This window comes from Corythoichthys intestinalis, chromosome 16 (assembly GCF_030265065.1).
Source record: "Corythoichthys intestinalis isolate RoL2023-P3 chromosome 16, ASM3026506v1, whole genome shotgun sequence".
In the NCBI taxonomy this organism is placed as follows: Eukaryota; Metazoa; Chordata; class Actinopteri; order Syngnathiformes; family Syngnathidae; genus Corythoichthys; species Corythoichthys intestinalis.
The window spans coordinates 29,660,420-29,686,603 of record NC_080410.1 but is presented as its reverse complement, the minus strand read 5'-3'; the positions used below and the strand labels follow the sequence as shown (position 1 = coordinate 29,686,603).

General features: G+C 39.2%; 2 protein-coding genes across 2 annotated transcripts; one reads left to right on the top strand and one right to left on the bottom strand.

Annotated features, from left to right (window-relative positions):
- Positions 1–20,519, bottom strand: pctp (phosphatidylcholine transfer protein). The gene is made up of 7 exons (XM_057860678.1): positions 20,456–20,519; positions 9,882–10,027; positions 5,490–5,607; positions 5,156–5,235; positions 4,910–5,081; positions 4,766–4,833; positions 1–401 (listed from the first exon to the last, which is right to left on the bottom strand). The coding sequence occupies exons 1-7, from the start codon at positions 20,517–20,519 to the stop codon at positions 327–329; spliced, it is 723 nt and encodes a 240-aa protein (XP_057716661.1). The 3' UTR covers positions 1–326.
- Positions 14,523–26,184, top strand: tmem100a (transmembrane protein 100a). The gene is made up of 2 exons (XM_057860652.1): positions 14,523–14,670; positions 25,459–26,184. Exon 2 carries the CDS (start codon positions 25,496–25,498, stop codon positions 25,883–25,885), a length of 390 nt encoding a protein of 129 aa, XP_057716635.1. The 5' UTR covers positions 14,523–14,670; positions 25,459–25,495; the 3' UTR covers positions 25,886–26,184.

The window sequence follows — 26,184 nt, the reverse complement described above, 5'->3', positions numbered from 1 at the left end:
CATGAAACACACAGCTGCATCTAATAAATATTTGTTTACTCATCATGATACTTTTGACAAATCAGCATTACAGGTTCCATCAACTTGAGGAAAAAAAAAACAATAGACAGCAAAGACACTTGATTTGTGCAAACTAAAAACAATCACTTACATTGCATATGTCATCACAGTTGATTGTGTTAAAATGATGAACCCTCCATAAAAGGTTTAAAATTCACAGACATAACTGGAGTGTACAATAAAAGACAGCAGATCGATAGGAGGGCATTCAATCATTTCCGTAATAGAGGAGCTCCCCTCCATTCAGTTTGATGACTAAAGTGCTTTCATTTCTTCTGACAGTAGAGCGGATAGTCGGCGCAGGCCTTTTTCATGTCCGTCAGGAAGCCGGGAACGCCGCTCTGCTCACAGAAAAAAAAATTAAATAAAAACTTAAGTGAGATGGCAACATGCTGAAAAAGACACCAATAATAAATGCATCATGTCATGTGTGACTATATTTGACAATTGCAAGCTGATCATGTGAATTGACATAAAATTATACCATAGCCAATAGAGGACCACAGTGCCAAAAATAAATAAATACTTCATAAAAATGTGTCATTAAATGATATTTCCATGCGTATTTATATACTGTGGTACAGTGCTGGCCCAAAGTATTGGCAACCCTGCAATTCTGTCATATAATGCTCAATTTCTCCTAGAAAATGATTGCAATTACAAAGGCTTTGATATTAATGTATTCATTTATTTTGCTTGCAATGAAAAAACACAAAAGAGAATTAAAAAAACATTGAAATCATTATTATTTTACACAAAACTCCAGATATGGGCCGGACAAAAGTATTGGCACCCTCAGCCTAATACTTGGTAGCACAACCTTTAGACAAAATAACTGCGAACAACCGCTTCCGGTATCCAAAAATGAGATGCTTACAATGCTCTGCTGGAATTTTAGACCATTCTTCTTTGGCCAACTGCTCCAGGTCTCTGAGATTTGAAGGGTGCTTTCTGCAAACTGACATTTTCAAATCTATCCACAGGTGTTCTATAGATTTAGGTCTGGACTAATTTCTGGCCACTTTATAAGTCTCCAGTGCTTTCTCTCAAACCATTTTCTAGTACTTTTTTGAAGTGTGTTTTGGGTCATGGTCCTGCTGGAAGACCTATGACCTCTGAGGGAGACCAAGCTTTCTCACACTGGGCCCTACATCATGCTGCAAAATTTGTTGGTAGTCTTCAGGCTTCATAATACCATGCACACGATCAAGCAGTCCAGCACCAGAGGCAGCAAAGCAACCCCAAAACATCAGGGAACCTCTGCCATGTTTGACTGTGGGGACTGTGTTCTTTTCTTTGAAGGCCTCATTTTTTTCCGGCTGTAAACTATGTTGATGCCTTTTCCCAAACAGCTCTACTTTTGTCTCATCTGACCAGAGAACATTCTTCCAAAACATTTTTGGCTTTCTCCGGTATGTTTTGGCAAACTCCAGCCTGTTTTTTTATGTTTCTGGGTCAGAAATCCTACCATAGAGTCTCTTTTCATTCAGACGCCGACGGATAGTACAGGTTGACACTGTTGTACCCTCGGACTGCAGGACAGATTGAACTTGTTTGGATGTTAGTCGAGGTTCTTCATCCACCATCTGCACAATCTTTCGTTGAAATCTCTCGTCAATTTTTCTTTTCCGTCCACATCAAGGGAGGTTAGCCACAGTGCCATGGGCTTTACACTTATTGATGACACTGCGCACGGTAGACACAGGAACATTCAGATCTTTGGAGATGGACTTGTAGCCTTGAGATTGCCCATGCTTCCTCACAATTTTGCTTCTCAAGTCTTCAAACAGTTCTTGGTTGGTATTTTTTACTCCATGATCAATGTGGTACACACAAGGACACAGGACAGAGGTTGAGTCAACTTTAATCCATTTTAACTGGCTGCAAGTGTGATTGTTATTGCCACCATCTGATATATGCCACAGGTAAGTAATAGGTGCTGTTAATTACACAAATTAGAGAAGCATCACATGATTTTTCAAAGGGTGCCAATACTTTTGTCGGCCAATTTTTGGAGTTTTGTATAAAATGGTAATGATTTAATTTTTTCCCCCACCATTTCTCTTTTGGGGTTTTTCATTGCAAGCAAAATAAATGAAGATATTACTACCAAAGCATTTGTAATTGCAATCGTTTTCAGGGAGAAATTGAGCATTAGCTGACAGAATTGCAGGGGTGCCAATACTTTGGGCCAGCACTGTAGCAAAAAAAAATTCTAAATAAAAATCGGAATAATAATAATTCCTGTAATAATGTAACTAATCGGGTGATAATGTAGCTGATGCGTTTTGCGTGCTGACGTGACAGTGAGATAAGTGCGGTAGAGATATTACTTTCTCATTCAATGTTCTGTTGTTGTTAGCGTCAACTGCAGCAGACTGTAGGCATGTTGTGTTGCACAAGTTCTGATATAAATGATTAAAAACTGGACAAAGCTGGCAATTTCTTTACAATGTGACCACAATAATAATTGTCCCCTTAGCAAACGGAGTTCGGAGGAAGACCGTCAAGACATTAAATGGCCGGATCGTCGAACCACTTCACGGACGCGCACACCACACTTATATTTTTCTATCATTTCCATTTTCATTTCAATGGTAAGAGTCACTAACCTTCTTGGAACCCACGTTGATTTCTTTTATAAGTAAATCTGCCGTGTGTCTGCGGCTCTGCCATAAATCGTCACATTTTGACAGTGCTGTGAATAACGGCGATAGAATATAACGGCGTAACAAACGGCACTATTTTTTTTCAGTAGTGAGTAATCTAATTAATTACTTTTCTCATCTTGGCAACGCCGTTACCGTTACTGAGGATGGAAAAGCGTGTGTTACTACGAGTTACTATATTGCTTGAATGACGCGAGAAAAGTCTGAGGGAGCAAATTCACCGAGACGACAGAGCAGAGCAGGGGGCAAAAAAGTTGTGACGCCGAGCAAACGCGATGCTAGGTGGCTCCAATAATACCTGACTGTAGCCGATAGCCTACAAACTACGCCCACATGATATGGTAGACATGGTAGATATCACACATATATAGAACTAGATGCAAAGTGACACGGAAGCGTTAGCAACATGTACAGTATAGGAGCTAGATGCGTTAGTAAACAGCTGCCATCTTAAAGCAGTAGACTTCTTAGGGAGGCTCTGTTGTAGAGAGCCTTCCTAGCGAACCTAAGTAACTTTTTATGGAAAATACTCCTAAATCGGCAAAAAAATGGGAGCAATTTTAAACAACTTTTAACGGTTGATTCAGGGTAAAGTGTAAATTAGGCTAAAGAATTGGGCTAGGGCCAATTGTCCCAAAAACCTTTTAAACTTCACATAGTTTCCATACTTCACACCTATGTTTTTTTTTTTTAGGAAAAAAAAAAAAACAAAAAAACATGAAAATGATCACCAGTTACTTTGCCAAATAACTAATTACTAGGGTTGTTACGATCATGTTTTTTTGCTACCGATCCGATCACGATCGTTTTAGTTTGAGTATCTGCCGATCCCGATATTTCCCGATCCCTTTTTTTGCTCCCGATTCAATTCCAATCATTCCCGATAATTTTTCCCGATCATATACATTTTGCCAATGCATTAAGACAAAAATGAATAAAACTCGGACGAATATATACATTCAACATACAGTACATAAGTATTGTATTTGTTTATTATGACAACAAATCCTCAAGATGGCATTTACATTATTAACATTCTTTCTGTGAGAGGGATCCACGGATAGAAAGACTTGTGACTTTGTATATTGTGACTAAATATTGCCATCTAGTGTATTTGTTGAGCTTTCAGTAAATGATACTGTAGCCATGCCCCAATGCATGATGGGAAGTGGAACCATGACTGTGCGTAGTGCTATCAATTGATATGTGCGTAGTGCTATCAATTGATATATCTTCTCTGCGTTGGGAAATAACTTAAGGTATTAAGAAATAGATCATTTGCTACTTGATATTTCTATTCGTAGGGAGAGGGACTGTAAGGCTTTAGCCAATTAAAAAAAGGCTCCAAAGGCTGACAAAATTCACTTTGCTCATTTGACACTGCCTTTTATCCCTCTATATAGGTAATACGGTGCCATTACAGATTGAGCACGACAATGCGTGGGTGGGTCGTGCAGCGCATGCATTAATTGCGTTAAATATTTTAACGTGATACATTTTTTAAAAAAATTAATTACCGCCGATATCGGGATAAATTTGATAACCCTACCTTAGGCCTAAACTAAAGACTGGATGAGTGTAACATATTATGTTTGTAACGTTAAATACAATTAGAAAACGAATAAATTAAAAATATATAGATTTAAAAAAAAGGCATGGCCGATATTTTTTTGCCGATTCCGATACTTTGAAAATGACGTGATCGGACCCGATTGATCGGGACGCCGATCGATCGGGACATCTCTACTAATTACTCTTACATTTAGGTAACTGAGTTACTAACGCGATTACCTTTTGGAAGAAGTAATTTGTAACTATAATTAATTACTTTTTTAAGGTAAGATTAACAACACTGCATTTCGAACATGTCATCGGATGTAGAAACATGAGGAGTAAAAAATTTTACGTCGGAAGTCGAAAAGATCGTATGTCGAGGTACCACTATTTCGCTTAAATCGTCATTTAATTTTTTTTTCCAATTTGACTTCATTCAACTTGTGTCAAACCAACAATTTATGAGTCAGGCAAACCCTCACCTTTGCTGCCCAGTTGACCAGCCACGTGGGGATCATGCCACCGGGATTGTCAAAGTAGTTCATGAAAACTACAAAAAGGAAGAAAACAACTCATAATCACGATCATCACGGTATAGTGGGTGGAGGTATCCTGCAAAGATTGACCTCTGGTTCCCGTCTGGCCGTCGGCCTCTATTGCCACCGTCTGTTTGTAGTCTTTGACCCTCAGGATGCCGTTCTTCTCGGGGTACGACGCCTCGGGCCAGCTTCTGGCCAAGATCACCCATATCTTCCTGCCATCCACGTCCAGCACGCGTTGCTCCCTGACGTACAGATACTACGTAGAAAAAAACGTCAAGGAAGATGACGAGAAGAAGAAGCGTGCAGAAGATCAGACAGTCAGGAGGATACGTCGCGATTGGACAGAGGGAAGGGGTACTTGACCTCCCAGTAGATGGCCGACTGCCCGTCAATCTCCCTCTCCGTCAGCTCTGACAAGCAGGACGTTAGTGGCAGTTTGCAACATTGTGAGCTAAATCGCTTTTTGTTCATTTGCAAGGAACGCAGAGCAGCAACCGGGCATCTACGAGTGTGCGACTACCTAGTCCTTACTACAAATCAACTAGTCCCTTCTTACCTGCTGCGTTCTGCAAATGCATGTGCATGAGGACAAAGACAACGTCAACAGTCGATTTTAAAATGCTGCAATCATTTGACGTGACCTGGCCGGGCGGGCGGGCGTTACCTTTGACGTACGAGTCCCAGTGCTTGCGGTATGTCAGGTCCATGTAGACGTCAGCGCACAGTTCCGCCTCGCATCCGCTCAGTGAACCCCACACTTTATACTCGTAAAGTCCCGTTTCCTGCAAATACAATTAGGCTGCCATTGACAGTAATAGACGTCCAATCCATTTGAACTGGAATTGTTCGAATTGAATGATCATGTTTTAGTGCAATTGACGTCGACAGACGTCCAATCCAGCGATCGTCTATCGCCATCAATCAGGGCTGGCTAATCGGGAGGATCGGGATGTATCCCGGTGGGCCTGCCATCCAGGAGGGCGAGTCCGGGTTTTACAGATTTTTGATACTATTAAAATGTTTTGTTATGTATATACAGTGGGGCAAATAAGTATTTAGTCAACCACTAATTGCGCAAGTTCTCCCACTTGAAAATATTAGAGAGGCCTATAATTGTCAACATGGGTAAACCTCAACCATGAGAGACAGAATGTGGGAAAAAAAAAAAAACTGAAAATCACATTGTTTGATTTGTAAAGAATTAATTTGCAAATCATTGTGGAAAATAAGTATTTGGTCAATACCAAAAGTTCATCTCAATACTTTGTTATGTACCCTTTGTTGGCAATATCTGAGGCCAAACGTTTTCTGTAAATCTTCACAAGCTTTTCACACACTGTTGCTGGTATTTTGGCCCATTCCTCCTCCAGATCTCCTCTAGAGCAGTGATGTTTTGGGGCTGTCGTTGGGCAACACGGACTTTCAACTCCCTCCACAGATTTTCTATGGGGTTGAGATCTGGAGACTGGCTGGGCCACTCCAGGACCTTAGGATCTCTTTGCAGAAAAACAGCCTCAAAGCATGATGTTTCCACCCCCATGCTTCACAGTGGGTATGGTGTTCTTTGGATGCAATTCAGTATTCTTTCTCCTCCAAACACGAGAACCTATGTTTCTACCTAAAAGTTCTATTTTGTTTTCCTCTGACCATAACACATTCTCCCAGTCCTCTTCTGGATCATCCAAATGCTCTCTAGCGAACCGCAGACGGGCCTGGACGTGTACTTGCTTCAGCAGGGGGACACGTCTGGCAGTGCAGGATTTGAGTCCCTGGCAGCGCATTGTGTTACTGATAGTAGCATTTGTTACTGTGGTCCCAGCTCTCTGTAGGTCATTCACTAGGTCCCCCAGTGTGGTTCTGGGATTTTTGCTCACCGTTCTTGCTATCATTTTGAAGCCATGCGGTGAGATCTTGCATGGAGCCCCAGATCGAAGGAGATTATCAGTGGTCTTGTATGTCTTCCATTTTCCAATAATTACTCCCACAGTTGATTTCTTTACACCAAGCGTTTTACCTATTGCAGATTCAGTCTTCCCAGCCTGGTGCAGGTATACAATTTTGTCTCAGGTGTCCTTCGACAGCTCATTGGTCTTGGCCATAGTGGAGTTTGGAGTGTGACTGACTGAGGTTGTGGATAGGTGTCTTTTATACCGATAATGAGTTAAAACAGGTGCCATTAATATAGGTAACGAATGGAGCCTCGTTAGACCGCTTTGACAGCCAGATATCTTACTTGTTTGTAGGTGACCAAATACTTATTTTCCACTCTAATTTGGAAATAAATTATACAAAAATCAAACAATGTGATTTTCAGTTCCCCCCCCCCCCACACATTCTGTCTCTAATGGTTGAAGTTTACTCACGTTGACAATTAAAGGCCTCTCTAATCTTTTCAAGTAGAACTTGCACAATTGGTGGTTGACTAAATACTTATTTGCCCCACTGTATAACAATTTTTTTTAGACGAATCCTGATGTGTGCATGCGAAAAATAAAACGTGCAGCTCCGCCCGCTAATCGGAGTCTGTATTGAGCCAAATAGGCTACTAGCTTGTTGCTCGGATCATGGATAAAAAGAGCAAAGGTGGAGTCGAAATAATAAGGATTAAAAAGAGAAAAGGACTTGTTAAAGAAGCTGAAAAATGTGCAAAAATAGCATTTTTTAATGCAACGAGCTCACAGCCTTAAACGACAGAGGATTACAACGAAAGTGGTAAGGCAAGATGGCGAATAAAATGCAACTTGCGCAGTGTGATTCGACGACAACACGTACACTGCTGGCCAAAAGCATTGGCACCCCTGCAATTCTGTCAGGTAATGCTCAATTTCTTCCAGAAAGTTATTTCAGTTACAAATGCTTTGGTTGTAATATCTTCATTTATTTTGCTTGCAATGCAAAAACACTAAAGAGAATGAAAAAAAAAAAAAAAAAGAAATCATTTTACACAAAACTCCAAAAATGGGCCGGACAAAAGTATTGGCACCCTTTGAAAAATCATGTCATGCTTCTCTAATTTGTGTAATTAACAGCACCTGTTACCTGTGGCACATGTAAGTGGTGGTGGCAAGTGTGATTTAGTTATTGCCACTACCTTGCCAATAACTAAATCACACTTGCAACCAGTTAAAATGGATTAAAGTTGACTCAACCTCTGTCCTGTGTCCTTGTGCGTACCACATTGAGCATGAAGAAAAGAAAGAAGACCAAAGAACTGTCTGAGGACTTGAGAAGCAAAATTGTGAGCAATCTTAAGGCTACAAATCCATCTCCAAAGACCTGAATGTTTCTGTGTCAACCGTGCGCAGTGTCATCAATACGTGTAAAGCCGATGGCTCTGTGGCTAACCTCCCTAGATGTGGACGGAAAAGAAAAATTGACCAGTTCTGTCATGATAGATCTTATTATTCTCATTATTTTATTGCAATGTTTTTCCTTATTCAGATTTGTTTCAAGACTACAGTTACAGTTAGACTTCACTTTGATGGTTATTGCAGTTATTGCAATTTTGTTGTTCTATCACAATACATTGGTTTATTTACATTTCAAAAACCAGAAGCCATTCATTTACGAATGTGATTGCACTTAAGTTTACATATTTAAATGTTCAGATATTAAGATTTGAATGAGGCAAAATGCTTTTTCTCTCAAATATATTGTTATAATCATTGGTTTTGGGTGTACTGTAATTATTTTCAGTATAAAAATTTATTTGGTGTTAAAAAAAGTCTTTTTTTCAAACTTGAGTCTTAAAAAAGAGGGGGTCGTCTTATAATCAGGTCTGTCTTATATTCGGGCCAATACGGTAATAATGCTATTGAAGACTTTTTAAAATCCTGTCATAAGCACTTTAACTCATTTGCTCCGAAAAACGTATAAATACGTTCTATTTTTAATTGTTCCAGTGTCCCAAAAGCGTATTTATACATCTTTTACGTTTTTTTTCACAAGCGACATCTCTAGGTTCTGATGCAACTTCCCTCCAAAGCACAACGCTGAAAATCTATTTTAAAGCAATAAAACTGGCCACTGGAGGTCAGTAACGCATTTGGTAAGAACTCATATCGGACCATGAAAGGAAGTGAATGAGGACAAATAGTTAGGAAACAGAAGTTGGAAGAAGAAGCTTGAGAAAAATGTGGAGAATGATGTCAAACACGAGGCACATGCCCCACATTCTGTTATCAATTCTGTTATGAGGTAGTGGTCACTGACTACACAAGTCCCCCCAAGAATTCACCCACACAGGACGCCAGGCGTAACCAGATTTAAAGAAACGGAACGGTCGGGTTGCACGTACAACAGCGTCATCTCTCAGTTCAATAGTTCAGTTATGTGTAAATAAATTGTTACTTTGCTATCAAAAGCTCTATTTGTCTTGTTGTTTATGTTATTTTGTAGAAGGAAAGCATTATTCAGATTTTTGGGATGTCACAAAAAAGCAAAGAATAGCTGTGTTAAAGTCAGTTATGTTTGAAATGTATGCTTTTACAAAAAGCTCAATTTCTCCGTTTTTTCATCAGAAATTGGAAAATTGCTCAAACTAAGCCATTTTCTAATGCCTATTTCTGAAGAATGGAAAAAGATATGAACTAACTTTTCTTTCCTGCTGAAAGAAGAGAGTCTAATCTTTGTTTTGGTGGTTTCCATGTTGATATAGCAATAGAACAGATTTTTTGTGGGCCTTGCAAAATCAGTCAAAATCCAGTAAAACGGCCGGGAGCGAACGGGGTTGCTCCGGTGAAAATGGCTGGGAGTGAATGAGTTTTTAATGTTAACCAATGACTGAACGAAATGGATTTTATGAAAAAAATCCGCTCAAAATGAGTTGAAAGTCTAAAAATTGAAGTGTCACTCACGCCGATTTCACGAAATTGATTTTATGAGTATAATGCGCGCATTAAAAAAAAAAAAAAAAAAAAAAATCATAAACCAAAGTGTTATTGCGATTCTCTCGAGCAGCACGTTTTAAATTCCGCATATTTCCAATGAGGTTTGGTGCCCGAACCCGGTAGTGAAGTGAAAACCGAGCAAGGCGTTGCTTCAACATCGAACAAACCTTTTCCAGAAGTCTGTAAATTTGGACGCCCATGGTTTCGGTGAAAAGCTGCCATCCTCCGTCCAGTTGCGGCTCGTCTAGTTCCTTCCAGGCGGCTTGGAAGTCGTCGTCAGTAAAGCGCAGCGACGACATGACAGCCTCGAACGCTAGCGTGCAATTTTAAGCCGTTGGTTTCCGCTAGAAACCTTCAAAATAAAACCCTTTCAGATGGAGTGGCGAGTACAAGGGAAAGTTATCATTAGTTTAAATCGTTCACTATCAGTTGTTCACTTTAAACTGCTATTAAAAAACACTTATTTACAGGTCCAGTCAATTTCAACTGGGAGTGTTCGGTTGCTTCCCAACCCTCCCAGTTGAAATGGTTTGGGCGTCTATTGCCGTCAATGGCAGCCAAAGAGTTAAGATATGTGAGGTCACAAGAAATTCGTAAAACAAAAATAAAATCCCCGGAGCAAAACACAGGCTAAATTTATTTGAATTCATGTCGTTATTCTCTCTCTCTCATTTTAAGTTTATTGCAATTTGTTTACTTTATTTAATTTAGAATTACATATATATATATATATATATATATATATATATGTGTGTGTGTGTGTGTGTGTGTGTGTGTGTGTATGTATGTATGTATGTATGTATATGTGTGTGTGTGTGTGTGTGTATATATATATATATATATATATATATATATATATATACACACACTCACCGGCCACTTTATTAGGTACACCTGTCCAACTGCTCGTTAACACTTAATTTCTAATCAGCCAATCACATGGCGGAAACTCAGTGCATTTAGGCATGTAGACATGGTTTAAGACAATCTCCTGCAGTTCAAACCGAGCATCAGTATGGGGAAGAAAGGTGATTTGAGTGACTTTGAACGTGGCATGGTTTTTGGTGCCAGAAGGGATGGTCTGAGTATTTCAGAAATTGCTGATCTACTGGGATTTGCACGCACAACCATCTCTAGGGTTTACAGAGTATGGTCCGAAAAAGAAAAAATATCCAGTGAGCGGCAGTTCTTTGTGGGCGGAAATGCCTTGTTGATGCCAGAGGTCAGAGGAGAATGGCCAGACTGGTTCGAGCTGATAGAAAGGCAACAGTGACTCAAATAACCACCCGTTACAACCAAGGTAGGCAGATGAGCATCTCTGAACGCACAGTACGTCGAACTTTGAGGCCGATGGGCTACAGCAGCAGAAGACCACGCCGGGTGCCACTCCTTTCAGCTAAGAACAGGAAACTGAGGCTACAATTTGCACAAGCTCATCGAAATTGGACAATAGAAGATTGGAAAAATGTTGCCTGGTCTGATGAGTCTGGATTTCTGCTGCGACATTCGGATGGTTGGGTCAGAATTTGGCGTCAACAACATGAAAGCATGGATCCATCCTGCCTTGTATCAACGGTTTAGGCTGGTGCTGGTGGTGTAATGGTGTGGGGAATATTTTCTTGGTACTCTTTGGGCCCCTTGGTACCAATTGAGCATCGTTGGAACGCCACAGCCTACCTGAGTATTGTTGCTGACCATGTCCATCCCTTTATGACCACAATGTACCCAACTTCTGATGGCTACTTTCAGCAGGATAATGCGCCATGTCATAAAGCTGGAATCATCTCAGACTGGTTTCTTAAACATGACAATGAGTTCCCTGTACTCAAGTAAAAGTAAAAGTAGTCATCCAAAAAATGTACTCAAGTACAAGTAAAAAAGTATCCAGTGAGAAGTATACTCAAGTATTGAGTAACATTGTAACTGCTTATTTTTCTTTGATATTTTTGTTTTAAACAATTGTATTTTTTAAATTGTTTTTCATGAACTGTTGTTATAATGATACTGTACAATAACCCATTACATAACCATACATACAAACAAATAAATAAATTAATAAAAATAAATTTAAACATTAAATTCCGGCGCGAGAGAGAAAAAAGACAGAAATGAAGCATTATTTGTCCAAAGAGCATGAGTGCCCTGTCGTGGAGAAAATATTTCCTAGTTTGAATAGTTCCTTCAGAGTTGCTATTTTGAAATTAAAAGGGGCATATCTCCGGGTTTCTGTGGTCAATCGGTGCCAAATAAATTCAGCAAGTGAAAAGGGGTAAATGTAAGTCTGAAAATAATGAAAATGATTCACATGATAATAGTAAGGACAATTCTATCCTTACAACATACGGAAAATTACCCATATAACTGAAGTCGTTATATAATGCAAATAAGGTTATATAAGAGTTGGTGGGGACAATTTGAGCATCCTGAAAAGTTGGTAGTGTTATGTCCCTTCTGCAAGGGCGTAGGTTTGCATCGGGACGGTAGGAACATAACACTACCAACTTTTCATGATACTCAAATTGTCCCCACCAACTCTTATATAACCTTATTTGCATTATATAATGCGTTCAATAATATACGTAATTTAGATTGTATTCCTATATGTTGTAGGGATAGAATAATTGAATAGACCATACCATTATTAAGTGAATTATTTTCATTATGTTCAGACTTACATTTACGTTTTTTTACTTGCAGAATGTGCTGGTTCATTTCCCCTCCTCAAACGCATGTTTGATTGGCTGATGACTTGCATTTTTGAAATTTAAAAAAAAAATTTACTATATTTATTTTCTACATTATTTATTTAAAAATATTTTTATTCGCAGCCTATGCATACATTTTTTTCGGATAATCATACAATAATCATAGTAAAGGTAAAAAGTTTTCATTTTTTGTTGAGTTAATCTGTGCTTGTGGACAAAAGCAGAAGTATTTTTTAAGGAAGACTTTTTTTCAATACCCTGACTAAGAAGTTTTTTCAGTGATATTTATTTATTTAGAGAGATAATTTTGAGAGGTTTTAAGAAAATTGTTTTTCTTTTTTTGCAGTTCTGGATAGTTAGATTAGTTTAGTTTATATTAGATTATTTAGATTATTAAGAAGTGTGTATTTACTGTGTATGTATATATGTGTGTATTGAGGCAGTTCTGAAGGCAAAAGGGGTCCAACCCGTTACTAGCATGGTGTACCTAATAAAGTGGCCGGTGAGTATATTTATTTCTCTCTCTCTCTCTCTCTCTCTCTCTCTCTCTATATATATATATATATATTTACATTTGTATCTAAATCATTCAACCCCCCAAAAAGTTGCTTCAATCAAAAAAAAAAAAAAAAATTCAATCAAAGACAAAAATCATTTAAAAAAATATTTTCCAAAAAGTTGCTTCAATCAAAAAAAATATTTTCAATCAAATATATATATATATATATATATATATATATATATATATATATATATATATATATATATATATATATATATATATATATATATATATATATATATATACTGTGTTGATTTTAAAGTATATATAATATATATATACTGTATATATATTATATATAGGCCTATATCATAGAGAAAAAATATTTTTAAAAACGATTTTTGTCTTTGATTGAAAATATTTTTTTTGATTGAAGCAACTTTTTGGGGGGTTGAATGATTTAGATACAGATGTCCTAATCATAATATGGCCCAAACACAAAAAGGATTGCTTCAATTAAAGAAAACCTTTTCAATGAAAAATTAAGTGCTCGTGTGCAAATTTTTCAATCCCAAATATTTTTTCGCATTCAAAAACTTTTTTCTATGATTGAAATTTTTCCTGTGATTTTTCTTTTTGAAAATTTATATTTTTTTGAAGTAACTTATTTTTTGATTGAATAATAAAGAGAAAAATGTCATAGCCAAAATGTGGCCCAAACACAAATCAACATTACTTCAATCAAAAAAACACTTGACGTCAAAAAAAAAAAAAAAAAAAAAAAAAAAAAAAAAACAAAGAAAAATGGCTGTCATATGCTAGTTTCAAATTTATTTTTGAATACAAACACTTTTTTTTTTGATTGAAGCGACTTTTTTTGGGTTGAAAAATAAAGACACAAATCTACCTCCATATGGCTCCGCCCAGGTGATACAATATTTGACTGGGGTAACTACATTGGCATGACACCAGCGGTCGTACCAAATTCAATGGATGACTATCTTGGTGAAAAGTATTGCATAAGCAGCCTGATTTAGAATTCCTCTCAACAATGATGGGACACAAAAAAACGCTCATTGTCAACTTATTATTTTAAATATTCTTGTAAGTTAATTTTATTGCTAACACTGCGTTATGGGGTCATCAACATGTTGTGCCCCCCTGCCCCAAAAGTCAAACTCCGCCTATGCCCTTGCCTCTGTCTGATATGAATGTAAATAATAAATCAAATTAAAAAATATTTCGCGCATGAAAGTTGATCTGGATTATTCTCCAAAATCCAGTCCAACTCCTGAATTCATATGGTTGAACATTACCAGAGAATATTTATGAAATTTGTAAATCGTGACGAAAATGTAAGAAAACTCACAACAACCTCTTACAAAAAAAAAAAAAAAAATCTTTAACAGGCTGATCATGTTATTTTTCGAACTAAATCAAAACATTTCATCTCTTTATTAATTGAACAAGTTAACAAACTAGGCCTGCTCTTATTATGTAATGCCTTATCGGAAACAGTTGGCAAGAATCCAGCTCATTTGACTTGACACATGCGCTGTGTTGTCAATGGAAGCGCGTCGGTGACGTCAGTTTGAGCTCAGCGAGCATTTCAGCGGACGCGCAGTGACGGCTTGCAGCTTCAACTTGCTCAAGGCACCAAGTTGACTTTTCTCCAACCTTCTCGCCAGAACAACCTAAAGGCAGCACAGGATTTGAGTTTCAACTCCAGGCATGGAATTCCACTCCCAGGTGAGACTTGTATTAACTCTTTGGTTGGCATTGAAAGCTATAGACGTCCAATCCATTTGAAGTGGGAGGGTGGCAGCGAATGAACGACCGTTCATTCGCTGCCACCCTCCCATTTCAAATGGATTGGATGTCTACTGGTGGTAAACACATTTAAATTCACAGCAGAAAGACGTATATCGCTGTCAATGGAATTTAAATATGGATCATCTGCTTTTTTTCATTTAGTTTGGACACAAAATGATTACAAGCCAGGAACAAAATTGTATTTTTCCACTGTAACATGGTGCAATCAAACCAAATATTGAATCATAATCCATTTATTATGTGATTGTCGATTAATCAACAATTGAGTTGATTTTTTTAATGGTTAAAGAAAAAAAGTCTTAAAAACGAAATGTGGGCCTTCAAAACAAAGGTTTTCACACGCCTGTGTTAAAAGGGTGATGAAGAATATGAAAAAAACAACTTCAACTTAAAATCTGATCTACTGTCTAGTTAATTGTGGCAAAATACAGTGATTCCCCATTTTTCACGATCAATGGGGACCGGAACCCGCCGCGATAAGTGAACCCCCCCACCCCCCCAAAATTTTGTGTGTGTGTGTTCAATGTGTTTCTTCAGATTTATCATTGAAAAAGAGACACATTTAAGACATGTTTTTTCACTTTTTTCCCCAAAGTATAATAAAACGACAACAACTGTTATTTATATATACATTTCAATAAGTGTTTTTTAAGCATTCCAGATGTGATATTTATGATAAGTTTTAAACATGTTACTGTCCAACTGAATTATTAAAAAAAAAGAATAAAGTACAAATGCTTCATTGAGTGAGTCCACTCAAATCCGCTCAAGCTTACACACAATGAGTTGCCACAGCAACTGTTTAACAAGTTAAACGATGATTGACGCATGCGCGCTTGAACTTCGAGTCTTTGGCAAGATCAGACCTTTACTGTCTGTCAATCATTGTTAACTTTAATAAGCAACTTCAAAGCAGTGCCTGACAAACAAATAGCAGGGAGAGGGAGGGAGGGATAGTGAGACTACGCGATCGGCTTGGGATAGCTCATCTGTATTTATTTATTAATTGGAAAAAAAATCTGTGATGGACTGAAGGCGCGAAGTTTGAAGCGCGAAGTAGCAAAGGATCACTGTACCACCTTTTGTGACTTCATTTTTAAAAGTACAGTGGTATGAAAAAGTATCTGAACCTTTTGGAATTTCTCCCATTTCTTCATAAAATCAACATCAAATATTATCTGACCTTTGTCAAAATCACACAGATGAAAAAACATGTCTGCTTTAACTAAAACCACCCAAACATTTGTAGGTTTTCATATTTCAATAAGGATGGAATATAAACATTGACAGAAAAGGTAAAGATAAGTAAGTGAACCATCACATTTAATATTTTGCGCCCCCCCCCCCCCCCCCCGCCCCCGGCAGCAATAACTTCAACCAGACACTTCCTGTAGCTGCAGATCAGTCTGGCACATTGATCAGGACTAATCTTGGCCCATTCTTCTCCAGAAAACTGCTGTAGTTCAGTCAGATTCCTAGGATGTCTGGCATGAATAGCTGTCTTAAGGTCATGCCATAGCATCTCAATGGGGTTCAAGTCTGGACTTTGACTTGGCTACTCCAGAACATGTATTTGTTCTTCTGAAACCATTCTGAGTTGATTTTTTTCTGTGTTTTGGATCATTGTCTTGTTGCGGCATCCATCCTCTTGTTAGCTTCAACTGTCTGACAGATGGCCTCAGGTTTTCCTGCAAAACATCTTGATAAACTTTTGAATTCATTCTTCCATGAATGATTGCAAGTTGTCCAGGCCCTGAGGCAGCAAAACAGCCCCAAATCATGACGCTCCCTCCAACATGCTTCACGGTGGGGATGAAGTGTTGATGTTGGTGAGATGTTCCATTTTTCCTCAACACATGACGTTGTGTGTTACTCCCCAAAAATCAACTTTGGTTTCATCAGTCCACAAAATATTTTGCCAAAACTTCTGTGGAGTGTCCAAGTGCCTTTTTGCGAATGTTAAACGAGCAACAATATTTTTTTTGGACAGTGGCTTCCTCCGGGGAGTTCCGCCAATGAACACCATTCTTGGCCATAGTTTTACATATAGTTGATGTGTGCTCAGAGATATTGGACTGTGCCTGTGATTTCTGTAAGTCTTTAGCAGACACTCTATGGTTCATTTTTACCTCTCTGAGTATTCTGCGCTGAACTCTCGACGTCATCTTTGGTGGACGGCCACTCCTTGGGAGAGAAGCAACAGTGCCAAACTCTCTCCATTTGTAGACAACTTCTCTGACTGTTGATTGATGAACATCCAGACTGTAAGAGATGGTTTTGTATCCTTTCCTAGCTTAATAAAAATCAACAATTCTTGATCGCAGCTCTTCAGAAAGCTCTTTTGACCGAGCCATGATGCAGATCAGGCAATGCTTCTCATCAAGACATTTCTTACCAGGTGTGTGTTTTATAGTGGGGTTTAAACTTTAAGCCTTAAACCACTCATCAGTGATTGACCTGACTTAAAATGTTTAGTAAAAATCGGTTTCAATTGCTCTTTAATTCGCCTTGTGAGAGGGTTCATTTACTTATTTTTCCCCTTCCGTCATTGTTTGCGTGCTATCCTCATTAAAATGTGAAAACCTATAAATATTTGGTTGGTTTTAGTTAAAGCAGACACTGTATTTTCATCTGTGAGATTTTGACAAAGATCAGCTCATATTTGATAGTGATTTTATGCAGAAATGTGAGAAATTCCAAAAGATTCAGATACTTTTTCACACCATTGTAATAGTTCTCAAAACTAAACCTAACATAAAATACTTTAAATGAAACCATTCATGAATATGGAACACAAAAAATGTTAAATACTACAGAAAATCGCTGACATTTTGCACCATTTGTTATAATTTTGTAATTCTTTTGCGTACCACTAGAGGGAGCCTGCGCAACTACTACTTTTACTGCACGTTTCTTACCGATTGAACACACACACAAAAAGTAGGGCTGTCAAACGATTAAAATTTTTAATCGAGTTAATTACAGCTTAAAAATTAATTAATCGTGATTCAAACCATCTATAAAATATGCCACATTTTTCTGTAAATTATTGTTAGAATGGAAAGATAAGACACAAGACGGATATATGCATTCAACATACGGTACATAAGTACTGTATTTGCTTATTATAACAATAAATCAACAAGATGGCATTAACATTATTAACATTTTCTCAAAGCGATCCATGGAAGACTTGTAGTTCTTAAAAGATAAATGTTAGTATAAGTTATAGAAATTTTATATTAAAACCCCTCTTCATGTTTTTGTTTTATTAAAATTTGTAAAATTTTCAATCAAAAAATAAACTTGTAGCTCGCCATTGTTGATGTCAATAATTACACCATGCTCACTCATGGTACTAACCCATAGAATCAGTTGGACCCAAGTGCCAGCAGAGGGCGCCAAACACCAAAAAGCAAGTAACAAGCGGACATTACACTGTACTGTCATTTTAATCTGAGCGGGGCATGTGTGTTAATTGCGTCAAATATTTTAACGTGATTAATTTAAAAAATTAATTCCCGCCCGTTAACGCGATATTTTTGACAGCCCTAAAAAAAACGTAATTCTATCAACTCATTGGCTGCCACTGACTGCAATAGCCGTCCAATCTATTTGAAGTGAGAGGGGTTGGCCTCGAATGATCATGTTTCAATGCCAATGATGGCGATGGACAACCCATTCATTTGCACTGGGGATTGATAGCGATCGGATTGGATGTCCATCACTGTCAATGGCAGCCAATGAGTAAAATAATTAAATGTTGCAAGTGTTGCACTGATACCAGTATCGGTATAAGTACCGATAAGGCACTAAAATGACGTAATCGTAATCGTGGAGTGCTAAGAAATATCGTGCCGATGCCGTGCAAAATGTAATTTTTGAGATCTAGTTTTCAGCTCTCCCACTTGAACGTCTAATGCTGTCAATGACAGCTAATGAGGTAAAACATAACATTTGATGTTCCTCTGGCCAGGATGCACCTGCCCACCAATGAGTTTATCCCTATTAAATGTCCAATTCATTTGAAGCGGGAGGGTGGAAGCGAATGGCAGACAGTGATTAATGCAGCGTCTCACTCAACCATGATAGCAATTACTTAACATTCAAGAGCATATGTAGTAATTTATTATTATAAGCAGAGTTGGGTAGTAACGTGTTAAATGTACTCTCTTACATTTACTTGAGTAACTATTTGAGAAAAATGTACTTCTAAGAGTAGTTTTACGAAGCCATACTTTCTACTTTTACTTGAGTAGATTTGTGAAGAAAAAATGTTACTCTTACTCCGCTACTTTGGGTTACACATGAGTCGTTATATTTTTCCTCCTTATTTTGCATATTAGATTTAGTTATTGATTTATTTTGCCAACGATGCCAAGAGTAGCTCTGCCAATTTCACCAATGAGACGTCGCAACAATAATCACATGACTCCATTATAACAATCAGACGCAAGCTTGCCGTTCTATGATCACGCCAGCCTGTTCAATCATGTGGCGTCTTTAAAGCACCGTAAAAAAATATTCGACATAGAGCACTGCCCTCAACATGACTCCAAAGCGCGGATTTAAACCTCTCTCCCAGTTTTTATTTGGCGCCGATTGACCACGGAGACCCGAAGATATGATCCTTTTAATTTCACAATAGTAACTATGAAGGAACTATTCAAACTAGGAAATATTTTCTCCACTAGAGGGCACTCATGCTCTTTGGACGAATAATGCTTCATTTGTGTCTGTTTTCTCTCTCGCGCTGGAATTTAACGTTTAAAGTTATTTTTTAAAATTTATTTATTTGTTTGTATGTATGGTTATGTAATGGGTTATTGTACAGTATCATTATAACAACCGTTCATGAAAACAATTTAAAAAATACAATTGTTTAAAACAAAAAAATCAAAGAAAAATGAGCAGCTACTCGCGGATTTAAACCTCTCTCCCAGTTTTTATTTGGCGCCGATTGACCACGGAGACGCGAAGATATGATCCTTTTAATTTCACAATAATAGTAACTATGAAGGAACTATTCAAACTAGGAACTATTTTCTCCACTAGAAGGCAATCATGCTTTTTGGATGAAAAATGCTTCATTTCTGTCTTTTTTTTTTCTCTCGGTGGAATTTTCTATTCCTTTGGCTTAATGTGGTTTTGTAATGAGTTATAGTACAGTATCATTGTAACAACAGTTCACGAGATAACTTTGAAAAAATCAAACAATAATGTGAGCAGTTACTCACAATGTTACTCAATACTTTAGTATTCTTTTCGCCAAATACTTTTTTACTTGTATTTGAGTACATTTTTTGGATGAATACCTTTGCTTGAGTGACATTATTTTGAAGTAACACTACTCATACTTAAGTCAAATTTTTGGCTACTCTACCCACCTCTGATTATAAGAAAAGAAAAAAAGGATATTTTTTTCCAATACCGATACCACACAGAATCGTGAGCCAAAAAATGCACCACTGGAAATAATCAAACAAGAAAAATAAGCGCTTGAGTGTTGTGATAATAAATCCCAGCCATCTGCAGTATTTCAGCAAAGGCATTTTGCAATATTCCGCCCAAGTGAGACTTTGGTGCGGTGCGTAATGTCATCCCGGCGCTCTCCAGGGAATGTCTCAGCTCGTGCTGGGCCGGAGGCTCCTGCGTCATCGGGTCCGAGTCGGGAGGCGGCCCGGAATGCGCCGGGGGTTACGTGGGTTCGCCGCCGACGCCTCCCAGGGAATTCTGACAACAAACATCTGCGGGAGTCCGCTCATTGTTTATTATGGGCTTCTGGAAGTGTTCCAGGCCTGTTTCATCAACTTTCTCCTTGCACATGCACCGCTGGGACTTGAACGCCTTGAGATTTTGCAACTTGTATCAGAGTGTGGAAAGCCAATTGGGGAAAGCGGCATGGTTTTTGCGGCACGGGTTCGAGACCCGCCATCTATGAGATTGTTTCTTAGTTTTTGAAAAATGTCTTTGGTCTGACTGGAAGTAGAAAACAATTTTTTCATGTGTTTATTCTAAACACATGGACATATGTTTGAACGTGGTGTTGCAGCAACGATTTTGTGTTTTATTGTGGATGATAGAAGAAATCGTACAGTGATCCCTCGCTACTTCGCACTTCAAACTTTGCGCCCTTAGTCCATCGCGAATTTTTTTTTGTCAATTAAAATAAATAAATAAATGCAGTATTTTATGGGGCCGTCCCGATCCGATCACATAGTCTCTCACTCTCGCTCCTTCCGCTTTTCTTGGTCAGGCAGTGTACTGGAGTTGCTCATTAAAGTTAACGATTATTGACAGACATTAAGGTTTGAGCTTGCCAGAGATGCTTTGAAGCCCAAACTTCAAAGCGCCATTCATATCGTTGTTTAACTTGTTAAACAGTTGCTGTGGCAACTCATTGTGTGTAAGGGGCAGTTTACATGGCGACTCAGCGACACAAAGACGCAATGACTGATTTGCGGACTCGCCTCGCGTGCATATGGTGTCGACGAAGACGAAAAATTCTGAATCCTGCCTCCAAAGTGGAAGAATCCGATTGCGGGGGGTTGAGGGGGGCTTCCTCGGCATGCATATCAAAGGCTCCTGCAGCGCGAGACCGCATCGTTAACGTCAGCACTCGTACACGTCACATTGGGCGTGTGCAGCGGTGCTACTAAACATTAAAAACAGCAAATATGGCGGAATGTCGGCTTTAATTTACCGTTTTAATAATATTTTTAAATTAAATATGTTGAACGTTTCAATTTTTGTGCCTTTTTGAGCAAAAGAAAAATGACACTGCTTCGAGTGGGCGAGCATATTTTTTTTCCGGGCTGAGGGAGCTTGGTGGGGTCAAAGTGCATCATTCTCTGTCGCACAGTAAATCTGCACTGCTCCCTTGGGCCTGGCATGAATACTACATCGTTGTCATGCGGAATCGCGACATTGTTCAAATGGCGACGCAAATATAAATGCAAATTTGACATTTTTCGTATTCTCGGAGAGTCACCATGTAAACGGCCCCTAAGTGAGCAGCTTGGGGGAATTTGAGTGGACTCACTCAAAGAAACAATTTATAAAGACAAGCATTTTTCTACGTTATTCTGGTTTAAAAATAGTTTGGTGGGAGGGTAACATGTTTAAAACTTACAGTGCTGGCCAAAAGTATTGGCACCCCTGCAATTCTGTCAGATAATGCTCAATTTCTCCCAGAAAATGATTGCAAGTACAGATAATTTGTTAGTAATATCTTCATTTATTTTGCTTGCAATGAAAAAACAGAAAAGAGAATGGAAAGAAAAATTCAAACATTATCATTTTACACAAAACTCAACAAAAGTATTGGCACCCTTTGAAAAATAATGTGATGCTTCTCTAATTTGTGTAATTAACAGCACCTGTTACTTACCTGTGGCACATAACAGGTGGTGGCAATAACTAAATCACACTTGCAGCCAGTTAAAATGAATTAAAGTTGACTCAACCTCTGTCCTGTGTGCTTGTGTGTACCAAATTGCGCATGAAAAAATGAAAGAAGACAAAAGAAGACTGAGGACTTGATAAGCATAATTGTGAGGAAGCATGGGCAATCTCAAGACTACAAAACCATCTCTAAAGACCTGAATGTTCCTGTGTCTACCTTGCGCAGTGTCATTAATAAGTGTAAAGCCCATGGAACTGTGGCTAACCTACCTAAATGCGAACGGAAAAGAAAAATTGACGAGCGATTTCAACGAAATATTGTGCGGATGGTGAATAAAGAACCTCTACTAACATCCAAACAAGTTCAAGTTGTCCTGCAGTCCGAGGGTACAAGAGTGTCAACCCGTACTATCCGTTGGCGTCTGAATGAAGAGGGACTCTATGGTAGGATACCCAGGAAGACGGTACACAAGAAAGCCTGCAAACAGTTTGCAAAGACATGTCAACAAAGCACATGGATTACTGGAACCATGTCCTATGATCTGATGAGACGGGCGGCCTTTCTTGTGTACTGTCTTTAGAAGAGCCATCCCCCTGGGGTGACAGCCATGCACACCAATTTGATGTAGAGTATGGCATGTGGTCTGATCACTAACAGGCTGACCCCCACCTCTTCATTCTCTGCAGCAATGCTGACAGCACTCCTGTAACGAGTCACATGACATTTTGGAGGGAAAATGACAAGCAATGACAATTTGAACATTTAGGGATGTTTTTTCATAGGGGTGTACTCACCTTTGTTGCCAGGGGTTTAGATATTAATGGCTATATTTTGAGTTATTTTGAGGGGAAAATAAATGAACTCTTTCATATAAGCTGCACATAGACTACTTTTCATTGTGTCAAAGTTTCATTTTGTCAGTGTTGTCCCATGAAAAGATATACTTAAATATCTGCAGAAATGCAAGGGGTGTACTCACTTTTGTGATACACTGTATTATATTTTTTGTTTTTTCACAAGAACTTTCAACGTAAAAAAGCTCTTTGTTGTAAGGCTGCCACCACATTGTCTAACAGACTAGCATCATTCTTCGACATATTTACATTGCACGTTTTTTTGGTGCTTTTAACCAAGAATCGAGACTCTTTTACGTCCTTTATCTATAAAGAATTCAGGGATTTAAGCATTTATTCACAAGAATTTTCAATGAAAAAATCTCTTTGTCTGTGATTCCACTCGGTCAGCTTTGACAGCCACGCCAACAATGCAGGGCCCCTATTAATTGGCCCCACGCCCCGTGTCCCGACAATATCATTATGAAGTCTATGGTTGATCTGTTTGCGCCTATGAAAGAACGTGAGTATTTTCCCTTTGTTCTGAAGGGTTCCCGCGATAGATTGAAGCCGCTACATGCGCGGCCGTTTAGTAGCTTTGCTGTTGCAAAGGCGGGTAGTCATCGCTCCAAGTGGGCAAGCATTGTTAATATCATATTTGTGTTGCACATTTATGCTGTGCGCCTACACGCTCGTTTAGCATCTTTGGGATATGTTGTAAGTCCGTTTGAGTGTAAAGTGCTTAGTTGCTGCTATGTTTTGTGGCCAAATTGACCGTGTGTGTACGGCGCACTTCCGGGTTGTGCGCGCACATTCACGCCTGCCCCCACCGTTGTGTTTGTTGTACAATTCATTTGTTTGTTGTTGATTACTGTGCAGTCAATTTGCATTGTTTTAGATTAGCACTGAGATGCTGTTAACCCTAACCCGAAGTTCAGAATTTTGACATTAGGCTTAATTTTTGAGTTAGCGGAGGTTTAATTAGTCGGTGGAGTTGATTTCAACAAATTCCATGCAGTTTGTCAGTTATTTGTTAGTTTCAGGGCTCCTGAATGGATAAGCTAGCGTGAGTCAGTGGTGGTTGAAATCAACTCCATCGACTAATTAATACCCAGCTAACTCGAATATTAAGCCTTATGTAAAAAATTCTGATATTCCTCTTTAAATTCAATTATCGGAAAGTCAACTACATGTGATGAGTTTTTTCTGTAGTCATTCTTATGTTGAGGCAGCAAAGGGAGAGAAATTGATAAAAAGTAACCGATAAATTACTTTTAAAGTTAGCTTAGTTACTTTGATATTAAAGTAAGCAGTAAAGTAACACAAGAGACATCTCTAGGTTCTGATTCAATCTAGCGCCAAAGCACGATGCTGAAAATCCATTTTAAAGCAATAAAACTGGCCACTGGAGGGCAGTAGCACATTTGGTAAGACCCCCAACCCGATTCAACGGAACGAACAGCCGGGCTGCACGGCCGGGCGCCGGCGGAAGACGACCGAATAGACGTCCAGGATGCCAGGCGGCGGACGACCGAGCAGAACAACCGGGAGGATGCCCGGGATGCCAGGCGTTGGATGACCGAGCAGAACGACTGGGACCACCAGTGCAGTGGATGATGCCGTTGAGTCGGTGCTGCTCGCCGAGCAGAGCCCGTGCCGCCGTGCTCAGCCGCTCGCGTCCCCCGCACCCTCCAATGTCCCGCGACTCAGCTGGAAACGTGCACGGCCAAACCAGTTCCACCCAAGGGACACAAGATCCCCAGGTGAACTCCGCCACGAGGCAGTGGTCACCATGAAAGAAAGAAAAAAAAAATCCATCTTTATGAGACAGGCGGCGATGAGGGAAAAGTTTAACCGGCTGTCGCGGCCACAGCAGCGTCATCTCTCAGTTAGTTATGTGTAAATAAATTGTTACTTTGCTATCAAAAGCTCTATTTGTCTATATGTTATTTTGTAAAAGGAAAACATTATTCAGATGTTTGGGATGTAACTAAAGCAAAAATTAGCTGTGTTAAAGTCAAAGTTATGTTTGAAATTTATGCGTTTACAAAAAGCTAAATTTCTCTGTTTTTTCATCAGAAATTGGAAAATTGCTCAAACTAAGCTATTTCTAATGCTGATTTCTAAAGAATGAAAAAAGATATGAACTAACTTTTTTTTCCTGCTGAAAGAAGAGAGTCAATCTTTCTTTTGGTAGGGGTCCATGTTTATATAGCAAAAGAACAGAATTTTCTGTGGCCCTTGCAAAATCAGTCAAAAAACGGCCAGGAGCAAAGGGGGTTGCACCGGTGAACATGGCTGGGAGTGAATGAGTTAACAATGTATATGAAGCAGTATCTTTGTTTATGAGTGGACAAAACCTGAGTTCTAGTCAGTACTTAACATCTTTGATAAGTCTTGCTGGAATTTGGTAAGATGACTTCCGTTACATTGAATAGTGAATGAATGTCTTGTGGTCAAATGTAGGCAGGCGGCCCAGTTTGAGGACCGGCGGGAGCGCGCGATGCCGGGAGACAGCGCTCCAGACACCATGAAAACCCCGGCCGGTCCAGAGAAAAGCCAGCGCCCCGCCGCCACGGTGTTGGACGTCCCCCTGGTCAATGAGGTCCAGCTGACGGCAGCGACGGGTGGTGCCGAGCTGTCGTGCTACCGCTGCACTGTGCCCTTTGGCGTTGTGGTCCTGATCGCCGGCGTGGTGGTGACGGCGGTGGCGTACGGTTTCAACTCGCACGGCTCCACCATCTCCTACTTGGGATTGGTCCTGCTGTCGGCCGGGTTGGCGCTGCTGGCGGCCAGCGCCGTCTGCTGGAAGGTCCGACTGGAGCGCAAGAAGGAGCGGCGGCGCGAGAGCCAGACCGCCCTGGTGGCCAATCAGAGGAGCCTTTTCACGTAAGACGCCCTAGCGGCGAGAACTGGACTCACTCGGCGACTGGTTTCGGGACCACAAATGACGTCATTTTTTAATGTGTTAGCACAGAAGCTAATCGCTTTGAACTGCTCCAAAAGTTAGATGTTTGTAGGTCAAAGAAAGTTGAAGTTGAACTTCCACTGACAACTTGTCATAGTAAACTAGAAAATATGTTAATCTGCACTACGTCAAACAATCCAAATGACTCTTATTAAGAGTCGGAGTAGAATTGTGTATGAGGAAATGTAATGTATGCTAGCTTGAATAAAGTCAAAATACTTCGA

Excerpts from the sequence above, each read along its gene's own strand:
- pctp (XM_057860678.1), bottom strand. The coding sequence starts at position 20,519 with ATGAGCGGACTCCCGCAGATGTTTGTTGTCAGAATTCCCTGGGAGGCG. Across the intron at positions 4,834-4,909 it reads CGGCCAGACGGGAACCAGAG|TTTTCATGAACTACTTTGAC; the intron begins GTCAATCTTTGC and ends TCCTTTTTGTAG. Across the intron at positions 402-4,765 it reads TGGTCAACTGGGCAGCAAAG|AGCGGCGTTCCCGGCTTCCT; the intron begins GTGAGGGTTTGC and ends TTCTGTGAGCAG.
- tmem100a (XM_057860652.1), top strand. The coding sequence starts at position 25,496 with ATGCCGGGAGACAGCGCTCCAGACACCATGAAAACCCCGGCCGGTCCA.